At 38.9% G+C, this 22,533-nt stretch overlaps 3 protein-coding genes across 6 annotated transcripts; all 3 read left to right on the forward strand.

The window, feature by feature from the left end:
* The first annotated feature begins 335 nt into the window (after positions 1–335).
* Positions 336–4,551, forward strand: LOC134654537 (U8-agatoxin-Ao1a-like). 4 transcript variants are annotated; one of them, XM_063509985.1, is made up of 3 exons: positions 336–476; positions 1,910–1,988; positions 3,464–4,551. In XM_063509985.1, exons 1-3 carry the CDS (start codon positions 392–394, stop codon positions 3,624–3,626), a joined length of 327 nt encoding a protein of 108 aa, XP_063366055.1. In that variant the 5' UTR covers positions 336–391; the 3' UTR covers positions 3,627–4,551. The 4 variants fall into 4 exon arrangements, with proteins under 4 accessions (XP_063366055.1, XP_063366057.1, XP_063366056.1 ...); XM_063509987.1 differs by having other exon boundaries at positions 3,491–4,551; XM_063509986.1 differs by having other exon boundaries at positions 351–476; positions 1,913–1,988.
* A 4,100-nt stretch (positions 4,552–8,651) lies between these two features.
* Positions 8,652–9,886, forward strand: LOC134654870 (cytochrome P450 6B7-like). The gene is made up of 2 exons (XM_063510333.1): positions 8,652–8,901; positions 9,652–9,886. Exons 1-2 carry the CDS (start codon positions 8,685–8,687, stop codon positions 9,828–9,830), a joined length of 396 nt encoding a protein of 131 aa, XP_063366403.1. The 5' UTR covers positions 8,652–8,684; the 3' UTR covers positions 9,831–9,886.
* A 414-nt stretch (positions 9,887–10,300) lies between these two features.
* Positions 10,301–13,854, forward strand: LOC134654812 (cytochrome P450 6B2-like). The gene is made up of 3 exons (XM_063510282.1): positions 10,301–11,621; positions 12,042–12,295; positions 13,676–13,854. Exons 1-3 carry the CDS (start codon positions 10,510–10,512, stop codon positions 13,852–13,854), a joined length of 1,545 nt encoding a protein of 514 aa, XP_063366352.1. The 5' UTR covers positions 10,301–10,509.
* The last annotated feature ends 8,679 nt before the right edge of the window (positions 13,855–22,533 follow it).

Here is a 22,533-nt window from a genome sequence, read left to right on the forward strand (position 1 = left end):
AGGAAACAGTCGAGTACGAAACCTCGATTTTTGAGATTTTTACGCAGGATTTTTCGCCTTGTCCTTATCGCACTAGTTTTAGGAGCCGCTTCCGTTAGCGAGACGGGTATATTTACCTAAAATATTTAAATCTTAGCTCCTGTTGGCTCCTTTCGTAATGTTAATTATATATGTTAAGAGGGGGCGTAAAGCCAGGAAATTAGAAGGAGACTAATAGATGCCGTTCTTGAGGGCGCACTGGGATCGATGTTATTCCACCACGGCGCCCTCCGGCAGCCCCGGCTTATCGCTAGGGCATCCTCTCTATGCAGGGGGGATCAGAAGCACGTTGGCCCAAGTGTACCAAGCATAACATGAAAATGTTGTTGCAGGCTAGCGCTTGAGCGGCAGCATGCCGCGCGCCGGCGCACTCTTGCTGGCGTTAGCGGCGCTCCTGCTCGTCGCTGAGTGGACGCACGCGTCATACATCGATCCTGGTAATTTTATCTCTGTCATCTTACGTAGCGTACTACGTAGGCGAACAACACGCGAACGCGAACGCCTCGAATCTCGTTGCGGACGCGAACGCCATGGGCCCGCCGCGCCGCGCCGCGTCGCTTCGCGTTCGCGAGTTGTTCGCTTACGTAAGAGTCGTAAGACGCAGCGTTAGGCCCACTTGCACCATCACACTAACGCGGGGTTAAGTGGTTAAACCTTTAACCCAGTGTCAAATTGTACTGGTAACCATGGTAACTCCAGGTTTAACCGCGCGATTAACCCCGGGTGAGTGCAATGGCGCAGTGGTGCTTAGTCGTATAATCTTGACAGGATAGTCGTGGTTATGAAAATTGCTGGGGCTTCTAAAGGGGCCCACTGATTAACAGTCCGCCGGACGGTATTCGCCTGTCAGTTAGAATAAAAAGTTGACAGTTCCGAACAACTGACAGGCCGATATCGTCCGACGGACTGTTAATCAGTGGGCCCCTTAACATTCACGCTGAACCGACACCGAACTTACTGGCTGACTGACTTACACACTTGGAGTAACAGATTAAATAATAAGTTTTAAGCAAAGATAAAAGATTGTAAGTAAGATCCATTTCATTTCATTACTCAAAAGCCTTGCCTTGCGTTGTAATAAAGACCAGTGAGAGAGTAACTTTGTAAAAGGATATTATATTTCAAAAGTGTCTAAGTTATTGCAAACTTAATGTAATGTCATAAAATTTTTACTATTTTTCACAAGATAGATGACGTTTATTATCATATGAGTCTGCAAGATAAAAGATACCCCACACTAGCGTCTTTTGAGCGTCGCCGTCCAGTCAGCGCTATCGAAAATGGTGTCTCTGCGCAGTTGCGCCAACGTGCGTCAAGCAGCATCTAGACATTCTAGACGCTCGGGAGTTGCTAGTATGTTGTCTCTCTGAGCTGTGTGCCTAGCCAAGGTGACAATCGCTTGCGTTAGCATATTAGTGCGACATCGACAGTGACAGTTGCGTTTCGTTCGCTACGGAGCGTAAACGATTGACATGTTGGCTTCGCACCCTGCTAGCACGAGTAGCGTTCTCGTGCGCGACTCCATACATCTTGCGCGACTTCAAGTACGGACTCACATGCGAGAACGCAACTCATACTCTAGGCAGTCATATTTATTGTGATTTTTTGTTGTTTGCAGTATTACTTTATTACCGCAGAAATTAATTATTTAGTAGCCCCATTTCCGCGGTTTCTTTTGCGTAAAAGTTGTTTTTTTTTTGTCGAGGAACTGTAAAACTACACGTGAAGTTGATAGTGTCTGAGCTCCTAACGCATGTCCTTCCCCGCGACGCTCTAAACCCCATACTTTTCATCTAAATAAACAGACAGAGTAACAGATAGGTACTTTCGAATTTATAATATTATTAGCAATAATTGTATCTTGCCGTAGGAGACGAGGACGTGGAGATCAGTGTTCCCGACTACGGCGAGGACCCGGCAGACTTGCAGCTGCTGCAGGATGTTGGGAAGTAAGTTTATTTCGTCTCATCTCGTTTTAGTCTCGGCAGGCGTGTCTCACTCCGCGATTTCGTCGCTTTGCTACAGGTAGCTAAAAGTACATCCGTTCGGCCCCAATTTTGGGGAAAGCCATAAGCCGCGCGTGGCGCTGTCGCCACCTAGCGGCCATATCTGTGCTGATCGTAACAGACGCGTTTTGTTAGAGAGTGAGTCTTCTGTACTTAGTACTATTATTTATTCTGTGGTCTCGGTACAAAAAGTACTGACATTGACTGAACTAGTATGACAAATACGAACGTTTCCAAGAAAATACGATAAACAATTACGCACTACATCTGTACAGTCAAGGACAAAGATATGAAGGCTAACAAACTTTATGTGTATTTTTATTGTTATAATCCTCAGGTATTTATGCAATTTATGGCACATCGATAACTTTGTCATTGACCGTGCAAATACAATCACTTGTAGTAAGTACATGTAAGTAATGACTTTTGACTCGGACGAACATTTTGTACTTTTGACTCGGACAAGATAATCGGCTTTAGCTTTAATTCCTTATTTTCAACCGCAGCTGCACTACTGTTCATTTTACAATGGAAATTGACAGTAACAGCGACGCGTTCAATACCAGTAGTGCAGCTGCGATCAGAAATGGAATGCTACCCTAGTGTAAGTGTAAGGCCTGAGTGGACGCTCGAAGCGGAGCGTTCGGCGGGGCGTGCAGCGTGGCGTCGGGGTCAGGAGTAATTTGATCAGCGTGCACTAAGGCCGCTCCTATACGTTTGCATATGTTTAACATGCACGCCGCACGCCCCGCCCCACTGCACGGCCAACTCGAGCGTCCACTCAGGCCTTACACTAACGGTTGTATGCATAAAGTTTGTGCCTACCTAAAAACAAAAAGCTTATCGTTTATTCCTTGTAAGCGTTTTCTTTTGACTGGATTTATCCACGTGATCAAGCACTGATCACTTTTTAACAACAAGGCCGTTTTTCCACACTGTTTTTAACAGACACTATCATTACTACTTATGCCACGCCCGTCATACGTCACACTCTTCAAGTTATAGGTAATACCTACGAGTGTAACAGTGACATTGAAATACATAAAGTACCTATGTATCTCAGAAGTTAATAATAAGTAGTTGCGTTATTCCGTCTATATCATCGTGACATTCGTGACCGGCATTTTCTAACAAGCATGTAGGTACAAGTGAGATTGACGCGTGAGCGGCATGAGACAAGACATTTAGATTAGAAACAACATATCCATACAGTACATAATAATATAGAATTCGGGACCTATCGACATGAGAAAGACAAGTCCCGTTAATTCAAACGACATAGAAAGGCAACACTAAAATATATTATTAGTCCTATAAATATGCACATAATAGGTATTATATGACCGTCACTATTACACGTAGGTATTGTAAATTATTCTTACGCACAAACTTAGTTTAGTATCCGATGGTGATTTCAGACGTTCGTCGCTGATCTACGTTTTCAGGAGAGCCTGCATCCGGCGCGGCGGGAACTGCGACCACCGGCCCGGCGACTGCTGCCACTCCTCCTCCTGCCGGTGCAACCTCTGGGGCTCTAACTGCCGCTGCCAGCGCATGGGCCTCTTCCAGAAATGGGGGTGAGGGCTCCAACCAACCATGGCTCCCCTGAAGCGGCGGCCAGCTCCCGCCAGCCGACTTGCCCGCCGCTCCATCGGACGCGACAACTCTTGCGTTAACACACGGACATATTGCGTTCTCGGCTTTCTCGTTTCACGTTCTATCATTTCAAACTAGAATTCGAATCGAAAACAGGGACCTAAAGTTTAGTTTGGAAATATTTTTGGACCTTGTATACAAAATTTAGCTTTTTGGACTTCTGTTAGTTCTGTTGTGTTTTAGTCTTTATGGTTTGTCTGATTGAGTCGGGTGTCCGCTTACGTGGTTGGGCAATCACCCAGCCTTATTGCCCAATCAGTACGCTCGACGCTAGCTCGGCCAATCAGATGTTCGCAGCGCGCCCGGCCGCCGCGCAGCTGGCCGTTATAGTTCAGTTCATTTTCGTTTTAATTGCCAGCGGTGCGGACGCGCCGCGCGCGCTTCAACATTCTTCTTACAATGTATGTATGTAGAGTTAACTAAGCTAAACGTAGAAATATAAAGCAGTAGCTACTAAAATTGGTGGTAAACTTATGTCAATAGGAAGTAGCGAATACAAAATAGAAAAAAAAATGTAACATTAATGTTTTAGAATTTTAAGAGACTATCGATAAAACTTGGTGAAAGACGCTATATTAAGCCTTTATACAGCGCCATTTGTATTAGCGATTGGCAACTTAGACTTTTAACAATATGAATGTGTCATAATATAATTATTCATATTAAAAATACGAATCTTGGTGTACTGTTTACTCTCGGACAGGGGGTACTCGGTATTGCAGCCTAGTAGACAATTCTGTACGTAGCTTCTTATATGGAACGTTCCTGATTATGGAATATGATAATTGTATTATTACTACCATTGGAATATGGGAAATGATAAATTATATTAATAAATGTTTATGGACGACCGTCGCATTTTCATTTCATATAAATCCAAAAGGTAGTCGAAACCTAATTAGGTAGTAAGGTATGTATGTACTTACCTACCTACGTTTTCTTCAAGAGCATCAAATTGCCAATTTCTTCAATATAAAGCAAGCAGCTATGCGGACATAACGGTTGTCATTTCTCTCTGTTGAACTTTGTATATTAAATTCCGAAATCAGCCGTGGTTATCCTAACTTCTACCTCATGGTAAGTGGCAATAGGCTTGACCACAAAAGAGATAATATTATAGATATCCCAAAACAAAAGCAAGTGAAAAGAAAACAAAAATTATTGTCCAAACCCCTTTCAAAAACATCCGTTTGTCCGGCGCCTATAAAACGTAAAAAGACTATACGTAATATATAAGTGTGAGGCCTGAGTGGACGCTCGAGTTGGGCGTGCAGCGGGGCGGGGCGTGCGGCGTGCATGTTAAACAAATGCAAGCGTATAGGAGCGGGCTTAGTGCACGCTGCTCAAATCACTTGTGAGCCCGACGCCACGCTGCACGCCCCGCCGAACGCTCCGCTTCGAGCGTCCACTTAGGCCTTACACTAAACGACTAGCGAGCGACAATTTTTTCAAGCACCAAACTACAGATAAATGTCTAAAACTTTTATTCGAGGTATCAGCTTAGCTTAGAATTTAATAATTTAATTTATATTTTGATAGTTTCTTAAACATTTATGTACGGAGAGTGCATATACACATGTCATGGGTGGTAATTTTCTAGAAAATTACTTCTACGATTGATCACGATAGGTATACATCACTACTGAGTTATATCCATTATATTAAGTAACAGTCATTAACCTCTAAAAAGTGTCATCCAATAGAACTTGCTAAGTATGTAAACAAAAGTTACTAGTAAATTGACATTCAGTGTCAATTTTAGTATGGCGGTTTGTTTACATAGTTAGCAAGTTCCATTGAATGACACTTTAGACTAGAATTGAATTATTGTACAAAATTTTAATTAAAACAAGTACAGCGGGCTCAGCACGGTTCCATTTTTATCGCCTGTCACTATGCGCGTCCCTTTTGCATGGTGACAAGCGATAAAAACGCGAGCACGGTCGCGTTTTTATCGCGCACGGGGGCAGATCGTAAACATGGATGCTACTGCGCTGTGTGGTGACCGCGAGTTATTTCATAAGATACAGTTATTTTGATATGTATGATCTCGTTATTTTACATTCGAGGTGTTATGTGATGGGAGTCCACCGCTCAATTTAATATACGCGATATAATCCGTTTTAATAGTTTTATTTCATAAAGAATCACAGCTGACGTTCACGAGGCTTCAAGACTAAACTCTCTGCAGCATTCTAAGAATGACTCAGTGAATTTGTAGCAGGTTTGTGGCCCATAAAATGAAGTCTTGGCCAGCAAAAATTTAAAAAAATCACTCATCGCTTCTTACTTATCGCAAATACATAAAGGAACTCACGAAAGACCATTAACAACTGCCTAAATTTAATGTTAACTTTGCAGAAAGTTACGATTTGCTTCATCACTCATTCCTAATCCTTTAGCATAAATCATTTCCTTTTAAACGCACTTATTAAATTCCAAAGTTGGATGAAGATCTGACGCCTTATAATTTCCAGTTCAGAAGAAATGATCCGGCTTGAGATTCTATTACAAATTTTAAGCTAGTAAATATTTACCGAATACTTAACGTGAAGAAACCACTGCTAGCTAAGCGGATAAGTGGCAGCCTCCAGACCGCAGATTGTGGTAATTAATTGTTGAGGAATAAAAAAAACTAAAATAAATAATATTTTTTCCAGAAACTTGTTGGAACCTCGGCACGGCGAAATATATTTCGATGGATTTGCTCTTACTTATAACTGAAATCAGGATAAACTAAAATTTCTGAATACTTATATCACATTACACATACCTAAATTAAATTAGAAACTTAGTAATACGTAAATCAGTGCACATTTTATCTCATTTACTACTCTAGTGCAAGGGTATGGTTTCCTAAATAGTTTTAAGCCATAATGTATTGTTTGCCCGCATTTTTGTTAGTCATAATTCATTTGGTTCAGAAACGCGTAAATTTTCAGGATTGCCATAAAACAAACCTAACCTAACCTAACCTATATATAGGATAAACTAACGAAAATCCTGAAATGTTAACTATTTCAGTTTTATGACTAATGATAATATGACAAACAATACATTATGACTTAAAACTTTATGGGAAACAACGGGATCCCCTAGTGCAAGCCTAGTTAAGTTAACCTGACACAAGCTTTGCAGAAAAACACAAAATACGATTAGTTTAGGTCTACCCAAGATAAACCACAAGGGCGACAAAAGGTCCACTAAAGGTCCAGTCACGTACCGTCTCCTAATAAAGGAAAAGAAATGTGACAGCGGACGAATACTACTGATTATCAATGGTATACCATTCGTACACATATGACTTATTTATATCTTACGTGGCCCTTTTAACGCTGGGGATGACAGAAATTACTTTAGGTGACAGTCCATTTCCAACGACAGCTGCACTACTGTTCATTTTACTATGGAAATTGACAGTAACAGCGACGCGTTCAGTACCAGTAGTGCAGCTGCGGTCAGAAATGGAATGTTACCCTTACGTTACTGGCCACATTTTATTTTGTAGAGGGAATAACAATAAAATCGTATAAATCATAAATCTGCCTTAAAAAACTGATAGGTAGAGTTAATCGACATAAAAACCTACCCCAGACCAGACGAATACACATTCTATGGTTGTGATGTAAGCTAGCACTTCTCCCGCTTCCCCTGGCCTAATTTGTACGTCGGAACCGGTGTACTGCCCTTTGGGCCAAATATTTTTCGCCAAATTTCACTTCTCAAAAAATTTACCGACGAGCGGCAAATCAAGGCCGTTCAAACATTTAGGGCCACTTGCGCTATCCAGGGTTAGCCACTAACTCGGGGTTAACCGGTTAAACCCGAAGTTTCCAGTAAAATTTAACCCTGTGTTAACGCTTAACTCCGAGTTAGTGGTTAACCCTGGATTCTATGAATAGCCTTGATTTGCCACTCGTCGCCCCGCCAGTCGCGTGCGTCTAGTCCGCGGCCTTACTGCCCATTAGGTGACGCTATGGTAGTTTTTAATCCCCTTACAAAATAAGCTATGGCGTCAGGATAAAACAGCGGCTACTTACAAAAAGGTAACGTAAGTGTAAGGCCTGAGTGGACGCTTGAGTTGGGCGTGCAGCGGGGCGGGGCGTGCGGCGTGCATGTTAAACAAATGCAAGCGTATAGGAGCGGCCTTAGTGCACGCTGCTTAAATCACTTGTGAGCCCGACGCCACGCTGCACGCCCCGCCGAACGCTCCGCTTCGAGCGTCCACTCAGGCCTTACACTAATGTTTTACTTATGATGATACAGTTATTGCCGTGAAAGATACACACTAACATCTCGACTTACGAAGTTATTAAGTATGGTAATAAGCAAAGAACTCGATTCCTGCTAATATTAAATAAGAAGAACAGTAAAAGGAGGTCTTATTTCGTTGCATAATAATTGACTGTCCTAATGTAATGTTACGCATAATATTTCTCCTGCTGAAACAGAAAGTATTTTTGAAAATATTTTGCATTAGGTTGCGTAGAACAGGGTAGGTGAGGTTAGGATTCTTTTATAATTTTTCAGAAATGTTAATAGTTTCAGTACGGTAACAATTATGCGAAATGAGTTTTGTGCGTAACATTACATTAGGACAATCAATTATTATGCGACCCAATATAGCCACATAGGTACATGACCAGCGACAGCATCGCGACTGATGTAACGCGGCTAATCGCTGCAAAGTCGCCCGCCGTGTGCGACCTCCCTAAGAGATGACATGGTAAAGTTATGCCAGGAAGATAAAGACTTGTCGTTACATAATTAATAACAAACATTTACAAGTCGTACGATTGGACTAATTATGTATGTAAGTAATAGAGTATACTTATCTTCGAATTTTTCTGACATTGGCCAGTGACTGACGTGCCATAGTCGGCTGAAGTAGACTTATTGGATTTATTAGTGAATATGGTGTTTATTGTGACAGGATTATATTTTAGCGAAACGCTCCGCGTTTTTCCACCAGTCGGCTACTTGATGCGAAAATGTACGAAACCCTACAACATTCCGGGCACTGACATTACCTTGGACCCGGGAGTAAAGGTCGTAATTCCGACTAAATCATTCCACCACGATCCCCGGTACTGGGAAGACCCGGAACTGTTTCGTCCGGACAGATTTCATCCGGATAACGTGGCGACTATCAACAAAAATGTCTATTTGCCGTTCGGAGATGGACCAAGGAATTGTATAGGTGAGGATTTTGTCCATGAAAGGTTGTAGTTTCAATATCAAAGGCAAAAAAGTAAAAAACTTAATAGCAGCGTTCGCAGACGTTTCTGCTTGTTAAAAATTAATTAAAGGCAAGAAAGTGTTAACGACTTAAATATCAAAATCCTATTAGACGGATCGCTACCTACTTTATGTCGATGACATACCTATACCTAGATATGAAAAAAAAAAAAAAAAACAAACAATAAAATAATAAAAAAAAACTTTTCCTGGCTGGGTATATTTCACATAACATAATAAGTAATTAAGTAATTAGAATATTTGATTTTAAGTCTGTAACAGTTAAATAATTCGAATTACTCTACACATTGACTTTATTATCCCAGGTACCTACTAAAGTTAAACTCGATTGCCCCAATGAAAGCCGAACGATGGGTTGTATACTCACCTAGAACTTTCATAATTGTCTGGTATGCCTATATCGACAAATGCCAAACGAACGAAAACTAATAATAATTCCTAACATTGTTTAAGTTCCGATTCGCATTTTCTATCAACGATCGTCATCTTGTCTAAGCTTCCTGGGATATGAATACAGTAAATACACTCTTTACCTGACCTACCGCGAAAACCGAATTTCGCAAATTGCGGGCATTTTTCTCATCACTCTAATTACGCCTTCATTCTCCAATGAGTTAAAAGAGAAAGATCCCCGCAATTTGTGAAATTCGGTTTTCGTGGTAGCCCGTCTGATTTCACTTGCAATTCACAGGGGAGCGCCTCGGAATCATGCAATTTCTGGCTGGCCTGGCAGCACTGCTCAGCCAATTCTCCGTGGCACCAGGAAAGACCACAGTGCGTAATCCTCCTCTCGACCCAACAGTCTTCCTTGTGCAGAGCGTGCTTGGTGGCTTGCCGCTGATGCTCGTCCCTAGAAAGAAAAACTTGTGATGTAAACAAAATTGTCAGCTGACAAACAATACTCGCAAGTCTCACAGTAAATAAAATATAACAAACAGTAAAGTTGATAATCGTTTGTCGGTGTTTTGAGAATTCTGTTAGAAAGAGACAAAATTTAACAGAGTATTGTTAAAGTTTGCTAACCACCTCACATGTTAAGAAATAATCGTTATGTAGACAAATATTAGCATCACAGGAATTTTCAGGAATCATTGACACATGGTAAAACTTTAACAGAAAAGGCAAAAGAAAATACACGACCCCAAAATTATTGTCATGGCCTCATGACTTGTATCGCCCGAAATTAGTCCTGACATAATTTAGGTCTGCACTAATATTGTTGGCAGTTGTCTCGTGAATGTAAATGTAAACTAAGTTAGATTTCTAATATCCCGATTTAACCATGTAACCCGCTATAAACAATGTCATAATTTATAGACATGGAAAATTCTAAATTATTACAGGGCTTATCAAATTTACTATTTATTATCGCATTGTTTTATTAAGTCCCACAATTAAAAGTCAGATAATAAAGTACAACCAGTGCTCATGTTTAGTCATTACTATCATTCAAAAGTTTATTTTTAATAAATTATAATTCTCGGCCAGTGTCTAATACGCCACCGTCGGCTGAAGTAGTCAGTCTTTATTTATTTATTTATATGTAAATATGGTGCTCATTATAGCAGTAGTAGTTCTATTGATCCTAGTGTACTGCTATGGTACCCGGTCTTTCAGTTATTGGTCTAAGCGAGGAATCAAGCACGACCCGCCCATTCCGTATCTTGGCACGGCCACGCGACAGCTCTTTTTTCAAACCAGTCACTTTGAGATCTTTGACGAGATGTACTGGAAATACCCGCAGGAAAGATACGTTGGGTATTACTATACGACCACGCCGCTTATCATCCTGAGAGATCCAGAATTAGTTAAGAGATTTTTAGCAACAGATTTTAACTACTTCTACGCCAGATCAGTTTTTCCCCTACATGGTGTACCAGAACCGTTAATGAATAATCTATTTGCGTGCGACGGAAACTTGTGGAGGTTTCTGCGGCAGAAGATGACACATGCGTTTTCATCTGCAAAACTAAGAGCCATGTATCCTCTGATTATTTCTAGAACCGAAAAATTACAGCAACTTGCTGCCGAGGCTGCCTCTAGGGATACAGAAGTAGACATACTAGAACTCATGGCACGTTATACCACTGATTTTATTGGAGCTTGCGGGTTCGGCCTTGACACAGAAGCTCTTAACGACGAAAACTCAATGTTCAGACGTGTAGGACATCGCATATTCCATACCACCACCCGTGATGCGATTGTGATGTTTTGTAAAATAATGATGCCCGGTTTATTTAAGAGATTACATTACTTCTCCGAGTTTATAGAGAAAAATATGTTTGAACTTATAAAAAGTATAATGGCTCAGAGGGAGTATAAACCATCAGGCAGAAACGATTTCATAGATTTACTTCTTGAAGCGAAAGCAAAAGGGAATACTGCGGAATATTCTTCATACGAGACAAATCTCAGTGAAAGTCCATATCTTGCGGAGCTGGAATTGACTGAGGAGCTAATGGCTGCGCAAGTGTTCGTGTTCTTTAGCGCCGGGTTCGAGACGTCATCGAATTCCTCCAGCTATATGCTACATGAGTTAGCCTATCATCCTCAATACCAAAAGAAGTGTCAAGAGGAAATTGATGAAGTGCTCGCGCGATATGAAAACAAATTGTGTTATGATGCTATCAAAGAAATGAAGTATCTGGCTATGTGTTACAGGTGACTATTCATTTACTTACATTGCTTAGCTTAACTCACACACAACATAAAATATAATATTTGAACTCTTAGAAGAACTTAAAGTGAAGTTTTCTTATTTTTATTTCGATGTTGACGCTAGAAGTTGTAACCATAGTAGACCTGCAGAAAAGCTGTTAGAACTTTATTTCTATTAAGTACCTATTAGAGTTAAATATGCTTCAGACAAACATACCTACATGCTTATGCTTAGTAAGCCGGCAGAAATTTTTATAACATTATTCACTAAAAAAGATAAGCAGGTAGCAGGTAACACGATATAGCTAGCCTACTCGTAACAAATATGTAGTAAAGTGTCTTCTTTTTTTTACTCGTAATTGTGTAGGTAACTAAATTTTCCATTTAATTTTTGTAATTAAATTTTGTACCAATCTATTTTAGCGAAACGCTCCGCGTTTTTCCTGCAGCTGGTTTCTTGATGCGTAAATGTCAAAAACCTTATATCATCCCGGGCACTGACATTACGCTGGATCCTGGAGTAAAGGTGGTGGTCCCGGTCAAATCCTTTCACAAAGATCCTCTGTACTGGGAGGACCCTGAACAATTCCGTCCCGACAGATTTCACCCGGATAACATGGCTAAAATCAATAAAAATATATATCTACCGTATGGCGATGGACCAAGAAAATGCATAGGTGAGTGTTTTGTACAAAATCACAGGGCGGACACGCCATACATCAAAAATCATTTGCGTTTATATGTGTGCGCGGCACCTCTGTAAACGCGTCATTGTGTATGTGTGCTCGCTTTACTGAGAGGACGCCAGAAGTCCGCCAGATTCATGTCGCGGCCAGTCGCGGGGCGAGGTAATGCGAGTCGGGGCGGGGCGGTGCGTGGCCGTTCTGTATGATAAATACTATTACTTATTCTGTGACAAAATGCACTGACGTTTCCGATGACTGTATATAGCTACAATATCAAAGGTGCATTAACCCTTATTGATAAGGGCAAAAATACTATAGTATCAACTTCGAGTATCAATACGCATATCGCATTTGTGTTGATGACAAATACATCAAGGTCATTATGATTATACATTTACTAAAATACAAGGTTTATCTGGGTAATATTTAATACCTATACATTTATCACTTTTGTAGGTAACCAACAAAAGTGACACAGACACAGAACTCAAGTTTCTTTATAGGTACCTACAACAATTCATAGAAACACGTGTACTTACAGCGAGATGCAAAATTGCATTGAATTAAAATTGTATACCATAGTTGTACCCTATTTTAATACAGTTGGGTCGTTTTACAGTAATGGAAATAGTTCTAGTAGCGAAGGAGTATGCGACTTATGGCTCCTCTACACGATGGGCCAATGCCGGCCACTGCAAGGGACGCATTTATGCGTTAGAGGGAGCAAGTGATATTGCTATCTCATTCTACCGCATGGCTGCGTCCCTTGGGAGTGGCCGGCGTTGGCCCATCGTGTATAGGAGCCATTAAAACTCCAATCCCACGCAAGGGGACAATACCAGTATGCCGGGCAAAAGAGACTATGCCAATCCACGCAAGTCCCTTTTGCCCGAGAGTTCTTCAAATAGTTCAAGTTAACCACGGTGACGTCAATCTGTTAGCTCTAATTGCAATTTGAACTAGAAGTCTCAGTAATAAATTCGTGAATTAAGAGGTTTAAATACAATCAGACAAAATTCAAGCTTACCTTATCCTCCTAAGGCCCAGTCATACAACAGAAAAACCCAACTGAAATTTGAACCTATAGTTCAGGGAATACAGTTGATTTTTATTTGTTTGAAACGAAACAAATGAAATGCAACTCTGTAGGACTAAGATGGCCGGCTCTTTATCATTTGTGACCATGGCTGTCACGTTTTAACAAATATGTAAGTGCGAAAGTGATGCATGGTATGACAGGTGATAAAAATGCGACCATGATAGCTGGTCTGTTCCAATTGAATATGGTTTAAATTTCATCGAACTCAAGAAGGTACTATAGGTAGGACATTGGGCCTTAGGAGGCTATCAAGTTATTCTTGTTATTCGCAGGAGAGCGTCTCGGAATCATGCAGTCCCTGGCCGGTCTGGCGGCGCTGCTCAGCCAGTTCTCCGTGACCCCTGGAAAGAGCACCGTGCGCCATCCACCCCTCGATCCATCCGTGTTCCTTGTGCAGAGCGTGCTCGGCGGCATGCCGCTTATGCTGGTCCCTAGGAAGAAGAACTTGTGATAAATATTACCTAGTAATGCTAGGCTGTCGGTAAACGATAGTTAATAACTCACGTGTTGGTAGTCATGACAAATAAACGCGAATGTAAAAGTAGGTCATATTTAAACTCCCGGAAGTGATGCTTTATCAATACTTATTTTAAATGGCACAAATGTCAAATTTATTTATTTTAACACTTATTTAAGGTTTAACGATTTTTACACATTATTAAATTGTACAACGGAGGTCTTCTCCGAGGCTACAGGGACAACGCCGTCCTCGAAACGTCGGAGGTAAATCTTAAAACTGAAATACGCAGTCCCGTTTATTTATTTTAACCAACCTCTTTGATAGGATTGGTATATGTTTGTTTATAAACAATCTAAGTATTAAGTATAACATTCCCGTCTTCGGCGCAGACTGTCTCTTAATTGACACCAATAATAACGTAATGTACGTTAGTAATAGGTATATTTAATTATTCCACTCTATTACAGTGAGTGTGGTAATGAAAGGAGCCGTGTCAACAATATATGAAGCTATCGTGGGGAAAATTTGGGATACGTGATGCCACAGAATACCTGTAACTAGATCCTGCGCCATGAAGCTTAATAATTAATTAGTAGGTCTATTATTATTGTAATTTATAAGTACAGTTTTTTTTATTCATGCAATAAACTTTTATCTTTGCACCCATTGTACGTAGTAGTCGTAGTAGTAGTAAACTCTTTATTGTACAAAATCACATAAAATAAGTAAGATGGCGAACTTATCCCTTTGAGGGATCTCTTCCAGTTAACCTTTGAGTAGATACGTTCCTCTCATACAGCTTTGTAACCTTGTGGTATGTCGGATAAAATTAAATATTCAACATGAAGGATTGGCACGTCAATATTATAATCTTTGACAAATTAAAACTACGGTCGGACGGAAATAGTCGGAATTCATTCGCCGCTACACTGTATCATGGACTAAGGTTAGTCCATGACTGTATCGAATCGAAGTTTCGACATGCTGCCATCCCTACGTTCACCGGCGTTTATTGCCTCAGTTGTCAGTTTATTTTGCGGGTAGTTTAGCAAAAGGAAGGCGTTCCTAAATGCTCCATCCAGTGGTAGGCAGTGATCTGCGCGTGACACCAATGTCAACAGCGGTTCCTTTCTGTCGATTCTATAAATGTGTCAGCGCGTAACGTCGTTATTGGGATCATTAAATGTTTCTAGGATTCGATCAACACCGAAAATCACCGAATAATAAGAAATATTATTTTTTGCGACAATAAGTAAAATGAACATAACTAAGAAATTAAAAAGAATAGGTGACAACAGGCGGTCTTACGGCTAAAAAGCGATTTTTTTCCATACGACCTTCATTAATCCTTTTATGACATGTCAGAATATAATATAATTATTATATAATTATTGTAATTTAATATTTTAATTAATTTTATTGATTTGGATATTTGAATTGTGTTGATTATTTTGATATTGTTTTTATTTGATGAATATTATATTCATGAATTGTAATTGACCTACATATTTTTAGGGTTTTTTTTTTATTTTAATGTATAATTTAAGGATTAAAATGTTTTAAGTTATTTTATATTTTGAAATGTTTAAATAAAACTTCTGCCTATTGACCTAATTATAAGTATTAAATATCGGTACACATCGTTATTTATACTATCTTAACATGTATTTGGTCACTTTGTACGTCACTATCTATCTATTTGATGCTGACTACATATACCTACGAGTACATTTTACTAAATCTGTCGATTTACTTTGTACCTGTGTACCCTGTGTACTCTTTGTAATATACCTAGAAATATAATTGTAATTTACTTATTTTAACCAATTGTTTTAACTTTCTATTATTGTTTTTTTTTATAATACTAGCTGAGGTACCCGGCTTCGCTCAGAGAGTTGACATGTGGTTGTGCGGTAGTTGTAAAAAAAATTAACTAAAAAATCAAATGGCTTACAATATTCCAGCATATTCCAGAAACATTAGAGATGTTCTGGAATATTCCGTAATGTTCTGAAATGTTTTGGAATGCTCTCGGATACTCTCGAATGCTCTGGACTGTTCTAGAAATGTTTAGAGGGCGAATGAACTGCCCTTATATCTTCAAAGGCAGCGCTAAGGTTTGCACGACGGATCTGAAATGTATGGGAAGATCTGCGGATCCGGATCCAGATCCGGATAATTTCATACATTTCGGATCCGGATTGCAAACCCTAGGCACCGCCCTTCAGGTAAAAACAGGAATCTTCTTCATGGAAATACAAAAAAGGCTTTAAATAATCCACGATGTTCTAGAATATTCTACAACATTTCAGTGTGTTCTGGAACGTTCTACAATGATCTGGGATTCTGGATTCTAGGCTATATCCGAATGTTCGACAACATTCCAGAATATTCTGGGATGTTATCGAACATTCGAACCTCACGACGGATCTTACTTTATATACCCCTACCATTATGTAGCTCCGCTCCGACCCTACCAAAAAAGGTTTTGAATGGTCCAGAACACTTTCGAGTGTTCTAATAGAATGTGCCACAATGATCTGGGATGCTCTTGAACATTCGATAACATTCCAGAATGTTCTGAAATGCTGTGGAATGCTCTCGAATACGCTCGAATGTTCTGGACTGTTCTAGAAATGTTCCCGAAACACCACACCACATACAAATTTTTGTAGGTATATATTTCACAATCTATTCTGAACTTTCGTTTAATAAGTTAAGGTTCAAAATTCAAAAACTAAACAATTTCTTCTGGGTCTGAGCGAAACTTTCAGTCCTTATATCTTCAAGTGTGCACCCTTCAGGTAAAAACAGGAAACTTCTTCATGGACGGGAGATAGAGGGCTACCACACCATACAACTTCCTTGATCGTATCGGGACTCATTTCTGAGTTTTAGCGGCACGGACTTTGTACACTTTCTTTTATAATATATATTGATATATTGATATATTGATTAATGATATATGTGCCTATAGCCTATCTTATCTGTGTGGGTAGTCCTATACACAGATATCGTACACCGGCTTGTAATTTTGTTCAGCTGAAAATAAGTCAACAATACTCGTCTGAAAGCAAAGACACAGCGGCATAGAATCACAAAGAGAAGCTTTCAGGATGGCATCAAGTGTCCTGTAGCCTTAGCGATGAAGCCGTCAGTATCAGAGCGTTTCAGTTGCATAATTTTATTGGACATTGATGTTGGCGATATTTCTAACTATCGACCCCCCCCCCCGGCTTTGCACGGGTTTACAAATTATACATAAACCTTCCTCTAGAATCACTCTATTTATTAAAAACAACCGCATGAAAATCCGTTGCGTAGTTTTAAAGATCTAAGCATACATAGAGACAGACAGCGGGAAGCGACTTTGTTTTATACTATGTAGTGATTATTAACAGGCAAAAACATCTTTTAAACAGCCGAAAATTAATTAAAATGTAAAAAAATTACGAATTTATACTTCGTAAAATTTCGTTTCGTTTACTATGTGATCACAACTACAGCATATTTAACTTCGATCGGTTCGTTGAATGTGACGGGTGCAACTTGCCCTAGGGCTAAGATGGCCGGCTCTTTATCATTTGTTAGCATGGCTGTCACGTTCTAACAAATATGTACGTAAGTGCGAAAGTGACGATGGCATGACAGGTGATAAAAATGCGACCATGATAGCTGATCTGAGCAGGACAAGAAGACTGCAGTATGTAGGCAGGCATTTACGTGCCTATTTCATGTGATGCAGTTAGTTGTTAGTATCCAATGAGACCGGTGGAACGGCGGAAATTGGAAATATCTTGCAGTAAAGTTCCTGTCGCTTAACGAGCGCAGGAGAGTTGTGTATGACCGGTCAGTAGCAAGCACCGATGTGCAAGTTGTGGAGAATTCAAAAAAGTTCTCTGACAGGAAAATTTCATAGAAAATTTAGGAGACTTTGAAACCCATACAAAAGTATGAAGTTTCCGATATATTTCGGGAAATTTCCGACGGCACATCAGAGCAGCAGCTATACCGATACTGACCCACTCCCACCATTTATAACGACCAGCAGCCCTTGAAAATCAGTTTAAATTTGGAATTGTTACTCAAGAACAGATCATTGGATGAGTTTGGTGTATTCCCATTTGTTCCCGCCCCACGTGACCACCGCCATACATCAGGCGAGGACAAATGGGAATGAATTATAATATAAAAACATCTATTCCCATCTGTGCCCGGAGGGGACAAATGGGTAGGTATACCTACACCGTGAGTTTTCCAATAGCTGTTACATGATAGGGCAACGGTTCGTTCTCAGGACGGACTTACGGCGATTGAAGGCTTAGCTTGTGCGCGACTGGTTTGTATAAAAATTAATTACTTACTTTACTCTTTTTTAATAAAATGTCCTTACTCCCCACCATCCGGAGGCGCATTCAGACTTTATAAATTTTATATTGATTTTTGTGAAGCCTATGAGTGCGTTTCAGGCACTATAAGATCTATATCAAACCAGAATCATAAAAAAATCAGGACACTAACCAAGTAACTATCATCTCACACAAAGATGTAATCAATGTACTGTTTCTTCAAGAAATCTAATTATCTTTAACCGGACGCTTAACGGATCCAACAAGACTTTTGTATATCTTTAAATATTTATCTTTCGTCAGCAAACAACTGTAGACGACCACCCTTAATAAATACAGACGTGCAGACAAATACTTTGATGAAGTGGAACTTCTGATGAAGGCCTTCATATGATGGCATTTCAAACTTTTTTGTGTGTTTTTTGTAAAGGGTTAGGTATGTATGATTGAATATGGGCCGTATACAAGATAATCTTGCAGCTTTTACTACTACTTCTGTTGAAGCATCGTCCTTTTTGACATTATAACTTATAAGATAAGAAGTCGTCGACCTCACGCTGATAAGATAAGTAACGCTACATAATTTGTAATCTGCAAAATTACGAATCGCGTGTGACGTCTTAATAAATTATCTAAATATTGCGATTCAGCGAGGAAACGCTGCCAGCATCCACGGCACCATGCCACAAAAGCCAACTTTAGAATTAAAATAAATTTTATGTAAATTAAATACGTTTATTTTAGTATTAAATGATGTTATTTTGTGATAAAGGAAGGGATTGTAAAAAATACACTATCGTAACTTTAACTTATCTACTGTGATGTGAGCCTTTTAAATAACATCATCAATATACTGGTATTTATAATCACTTATTATTAAAATTATCAGATACCGCGTGGTATACCACTACCATGAGTAAGTTTCACGAAAAAATTACCAATAAAATAAATTTTATTAACAAAAGTAGGTACTTATTTCATTATTACGCTCGCCTACACAGAATATCTCCGACAAGCTGAAACGAAATTGAATCGTTAAAGCAAATAATATATCAATTGTGTGATGTGGAAATTCATTACATTTGTGGGAGTAGAGAGATTTAGATGTGTAGGTATGTATTGTTGCTAGTTAAACATTAATCAAAAATAAATATACAACAAACAGCTTTTTTAAGGCATATATCGTTTGCGTGCAGGGATAAAATTGGGTAGTTTATTGGGTAAAAAATACTATTATATTTCGTCCAACGGGTAGATTGCCAAAAGAATATTGAACAAATATTTCTTAGTTATTTTGTCACTTAAACATTATCGGGCTATATTTGCAAAAGTTTAGGTTTAAATAATCGACAAAAGCCAAAATACTTCTTTGATATTAATCTAACTGTCGTGCTTAATTTATTTCTTTAATACACTAGCCTATTTAATATTTTTGTATTTTTAATCATGATTCGAATACTCTACGCAATTCAAGCGGTAGTTTCCACTTAGAGACAATAGGATAGTTGACGACTATGGAATACATAAAAAGCAGAACAGTGACGTCACGGTCAAGTTTATTGGACTTTATAGTTTTAGTTATAGTTAGTTATAGTTTAGTTACCTATAGTTGTTTCGGATTTATAAAATAGAAAATGTGTGTGAAAATAACTGCGGTCTAAGCTAATGTCTTGTAATTATTAAATTATACAACGGGACTTAATCGCGTAATAATAATATAATAATGTGTAAAAATCGTGAAAGTTTAAATCAGTGTAATGTCTTGTAATGTTCTAATGTTTTTCTGATGCTTTATTTCGGGCTCAGTGTAAAATAATTTATTTTAAATACAGGCAAAATCCCTATTTCCCAACTTTGTTTAATCGCAAAAACAACACGGTTGACAGGTAAGAGGGATTGTTTTTGGAACAATTCAAAGGATTTTTTAATTTAATTTATGCTTCCTCGTACCTAATCACGAAAATGCCGGAACAGAAGTCTTCGAAATTTGTTACAACGATATTAAAGGAGCTCTGTTTGTTTTCGGTGTATTTTGGGGGCATTCTTTGTAATTTAGATGTTTACAATTTATGTCTAAAATACTTTAATCCCTTAAGGAATTTTGCGCAAATTGGGATTTTTTATTTATAACCATTTTGTCTGATTACACCTAATTTATATAGAAAATATGCCAAATATTATTTTTCAACAAAGTGATTAGGTATACATTATACATGTTTAGGACTAGGTATTACCCCTTTTCGCTCAAGTTTATTTTTAAATTAAATTAAATCTGATGGAAAGAGTGAAAAAATCTAAACAAAACAGTACTTATATTCGACTTATTTTGCCCATGTTGACGTTGGGATGTATACTGCAGCTGCATTACTGCCCGTAAATTGCTGCTGTGGCCGCGTTCACGACGTAGCAGTAATGTAGAAACAGTAATGCAGTTGCCATCCGAACGCGATTTAGTGCTCCTCCTGCCAGTTGTTGTGGATGGTGTCTATTACTTATTCTGTGATGGTCCAGAGGGTCTACCGCGAACCACGTTCGTGTTGCCTCCCTGTCATGCTTACGTACGAATTTACAAGTGCGACAGAGAGGCAACATGTCGAACGTGGTTCGCGCTAGGCGCTCAGGTCATCCCGCCGTCTCCGCCTGGGCGGACCCCGTCCAGCATTAAAGCTTAAAAATAAATTTAAAAATTGTTTAGGTTAAGTTACTAGAATTTCAAGGTATAAGTATCCAGTTTATTGTTAATTAAACGATGAAAATAAAGTCATTTACAAGTTAAGAAAATTTTTCGTCTCTGCATCACAAGGTCGAAAGACTCGAAAGCGTAATATTTCGCTTGTTAAAAGTAAACACTTCGGGAACTGTGAGGGCCGTGCTAATGGCCAATTTGTGCCGACGCCACTCACGCGTCTCAAAAATCTAATTTGTCTCTTTATTTTGGGAAAAAATGATAAACATGACTGGATATTAATTGTTTTGACAGGCGCTGAGGGGGTTTCGTTCGTGATGGGAAGCTCGGGGAGTTACCCACTTTAAAAAATAAAACATTATTTTTGTAGTTATTTTTATTATTTTTTATTTTTACTATTTAACAAATTAAATTTTAATTTTTTTTTTTTATATTTTTTAGTTTTACCTTTCATGGAGTTTGAAATCAAATATTGCTAGAACTATATATAGATAGTTCTTATATGTTTAAAATTATTTTATAACAAGCTACGAATGTCAAATTAACACATTTGTAGACAACTTTTATAAATAAATTTAATTTAAAAAAAAGATAGTTCAAGGCACCTACCTAAAAAAACTTTTAGACTTTATTGCCGTAAAATAAAACTATTCAACCAGTTTGGTCGAACCAGAACGACAGGCTATTACTGGTTCGCAAAGGCATTCGGTTCTGAGGCGCACAGGTAAATAGTGCCGTGCCTGCAATGCACAGTATAGCCTTTATCAAACCGTGTGATTCAGCCTTTATAAATAAATAAATAAATATCATAGATAAGATAAGATAAAAGATAGTTTATTCAAGTAGGCATAATTACAATGCGCTTATGAACGTTAAATAAAGCTAGGTAGACCGGCTCCAACCCTACACCTCTGCCCCGAGAAGAGTTAAATCCCCCCTCAATTGGAGGAGGGTATCCCAATATGGGACCGGCAACAAACTCGGCGGGACACATCTTAGGACATTCTTACACAGATTGACGAAGTCCTATACAGTAAGAATAGAATAGAATAGAATATCTTTATTTGCATAGAATAAGTACATATTTTGTGTCCACAGGTGTAATTTTGACAATTTGTTGCTTATTCTGCTATATGTATATAATAATACTAGCATGCAAAATTTTACACAATTCAAATTTAAATAATAACAATTTCCCAGCCAGCCCAAGAAGGCTTGTGTTGTGGGTACTCAGACAACGATATATATAATACACAAATACATAGAAAACACCCAAGACTCAGGAACAAATATCTGTGCTCATCACACAAATAAATGCCCTTACTGGGATTCGAACCCACGACCGCGGCTTCACAGGCAGGGTCACTACCCACTAGGCCAGACTGGTCGTCACCACTTATCGCCACTTGTTTCGAATTTCCTCTTTTCCGCACTTGTATCGTAAATAACTATTATCAAACCGTGTGATTCAGCCTTTTATGTCGTGTAACAAACTCAACTGAAACTAGGAATGGATAAACGCGCTTTCGTTACAATTAAATAACCTTATTTATTAATAGACAATGGTACAGAACAGAACACTTCGTCTCTTTAACGGTCCAGATTTACAGAAAAATACACGATTTAAGTCTCATC

The sequence above is a fragment of the Cydia amplana genome, chromosome 15 (assembly GCF_948474715.1).
Source record: "Cydia amplana chromosome 15, ilCydAmpl1.1, whole genome shotgun sequence".
Taxonomy (NCBI): Eukaryota; Metazoa; Arthropoda; class Insecta; order Lepidoptera; family Tortricidae; genus Cydia; species Cydia amplana.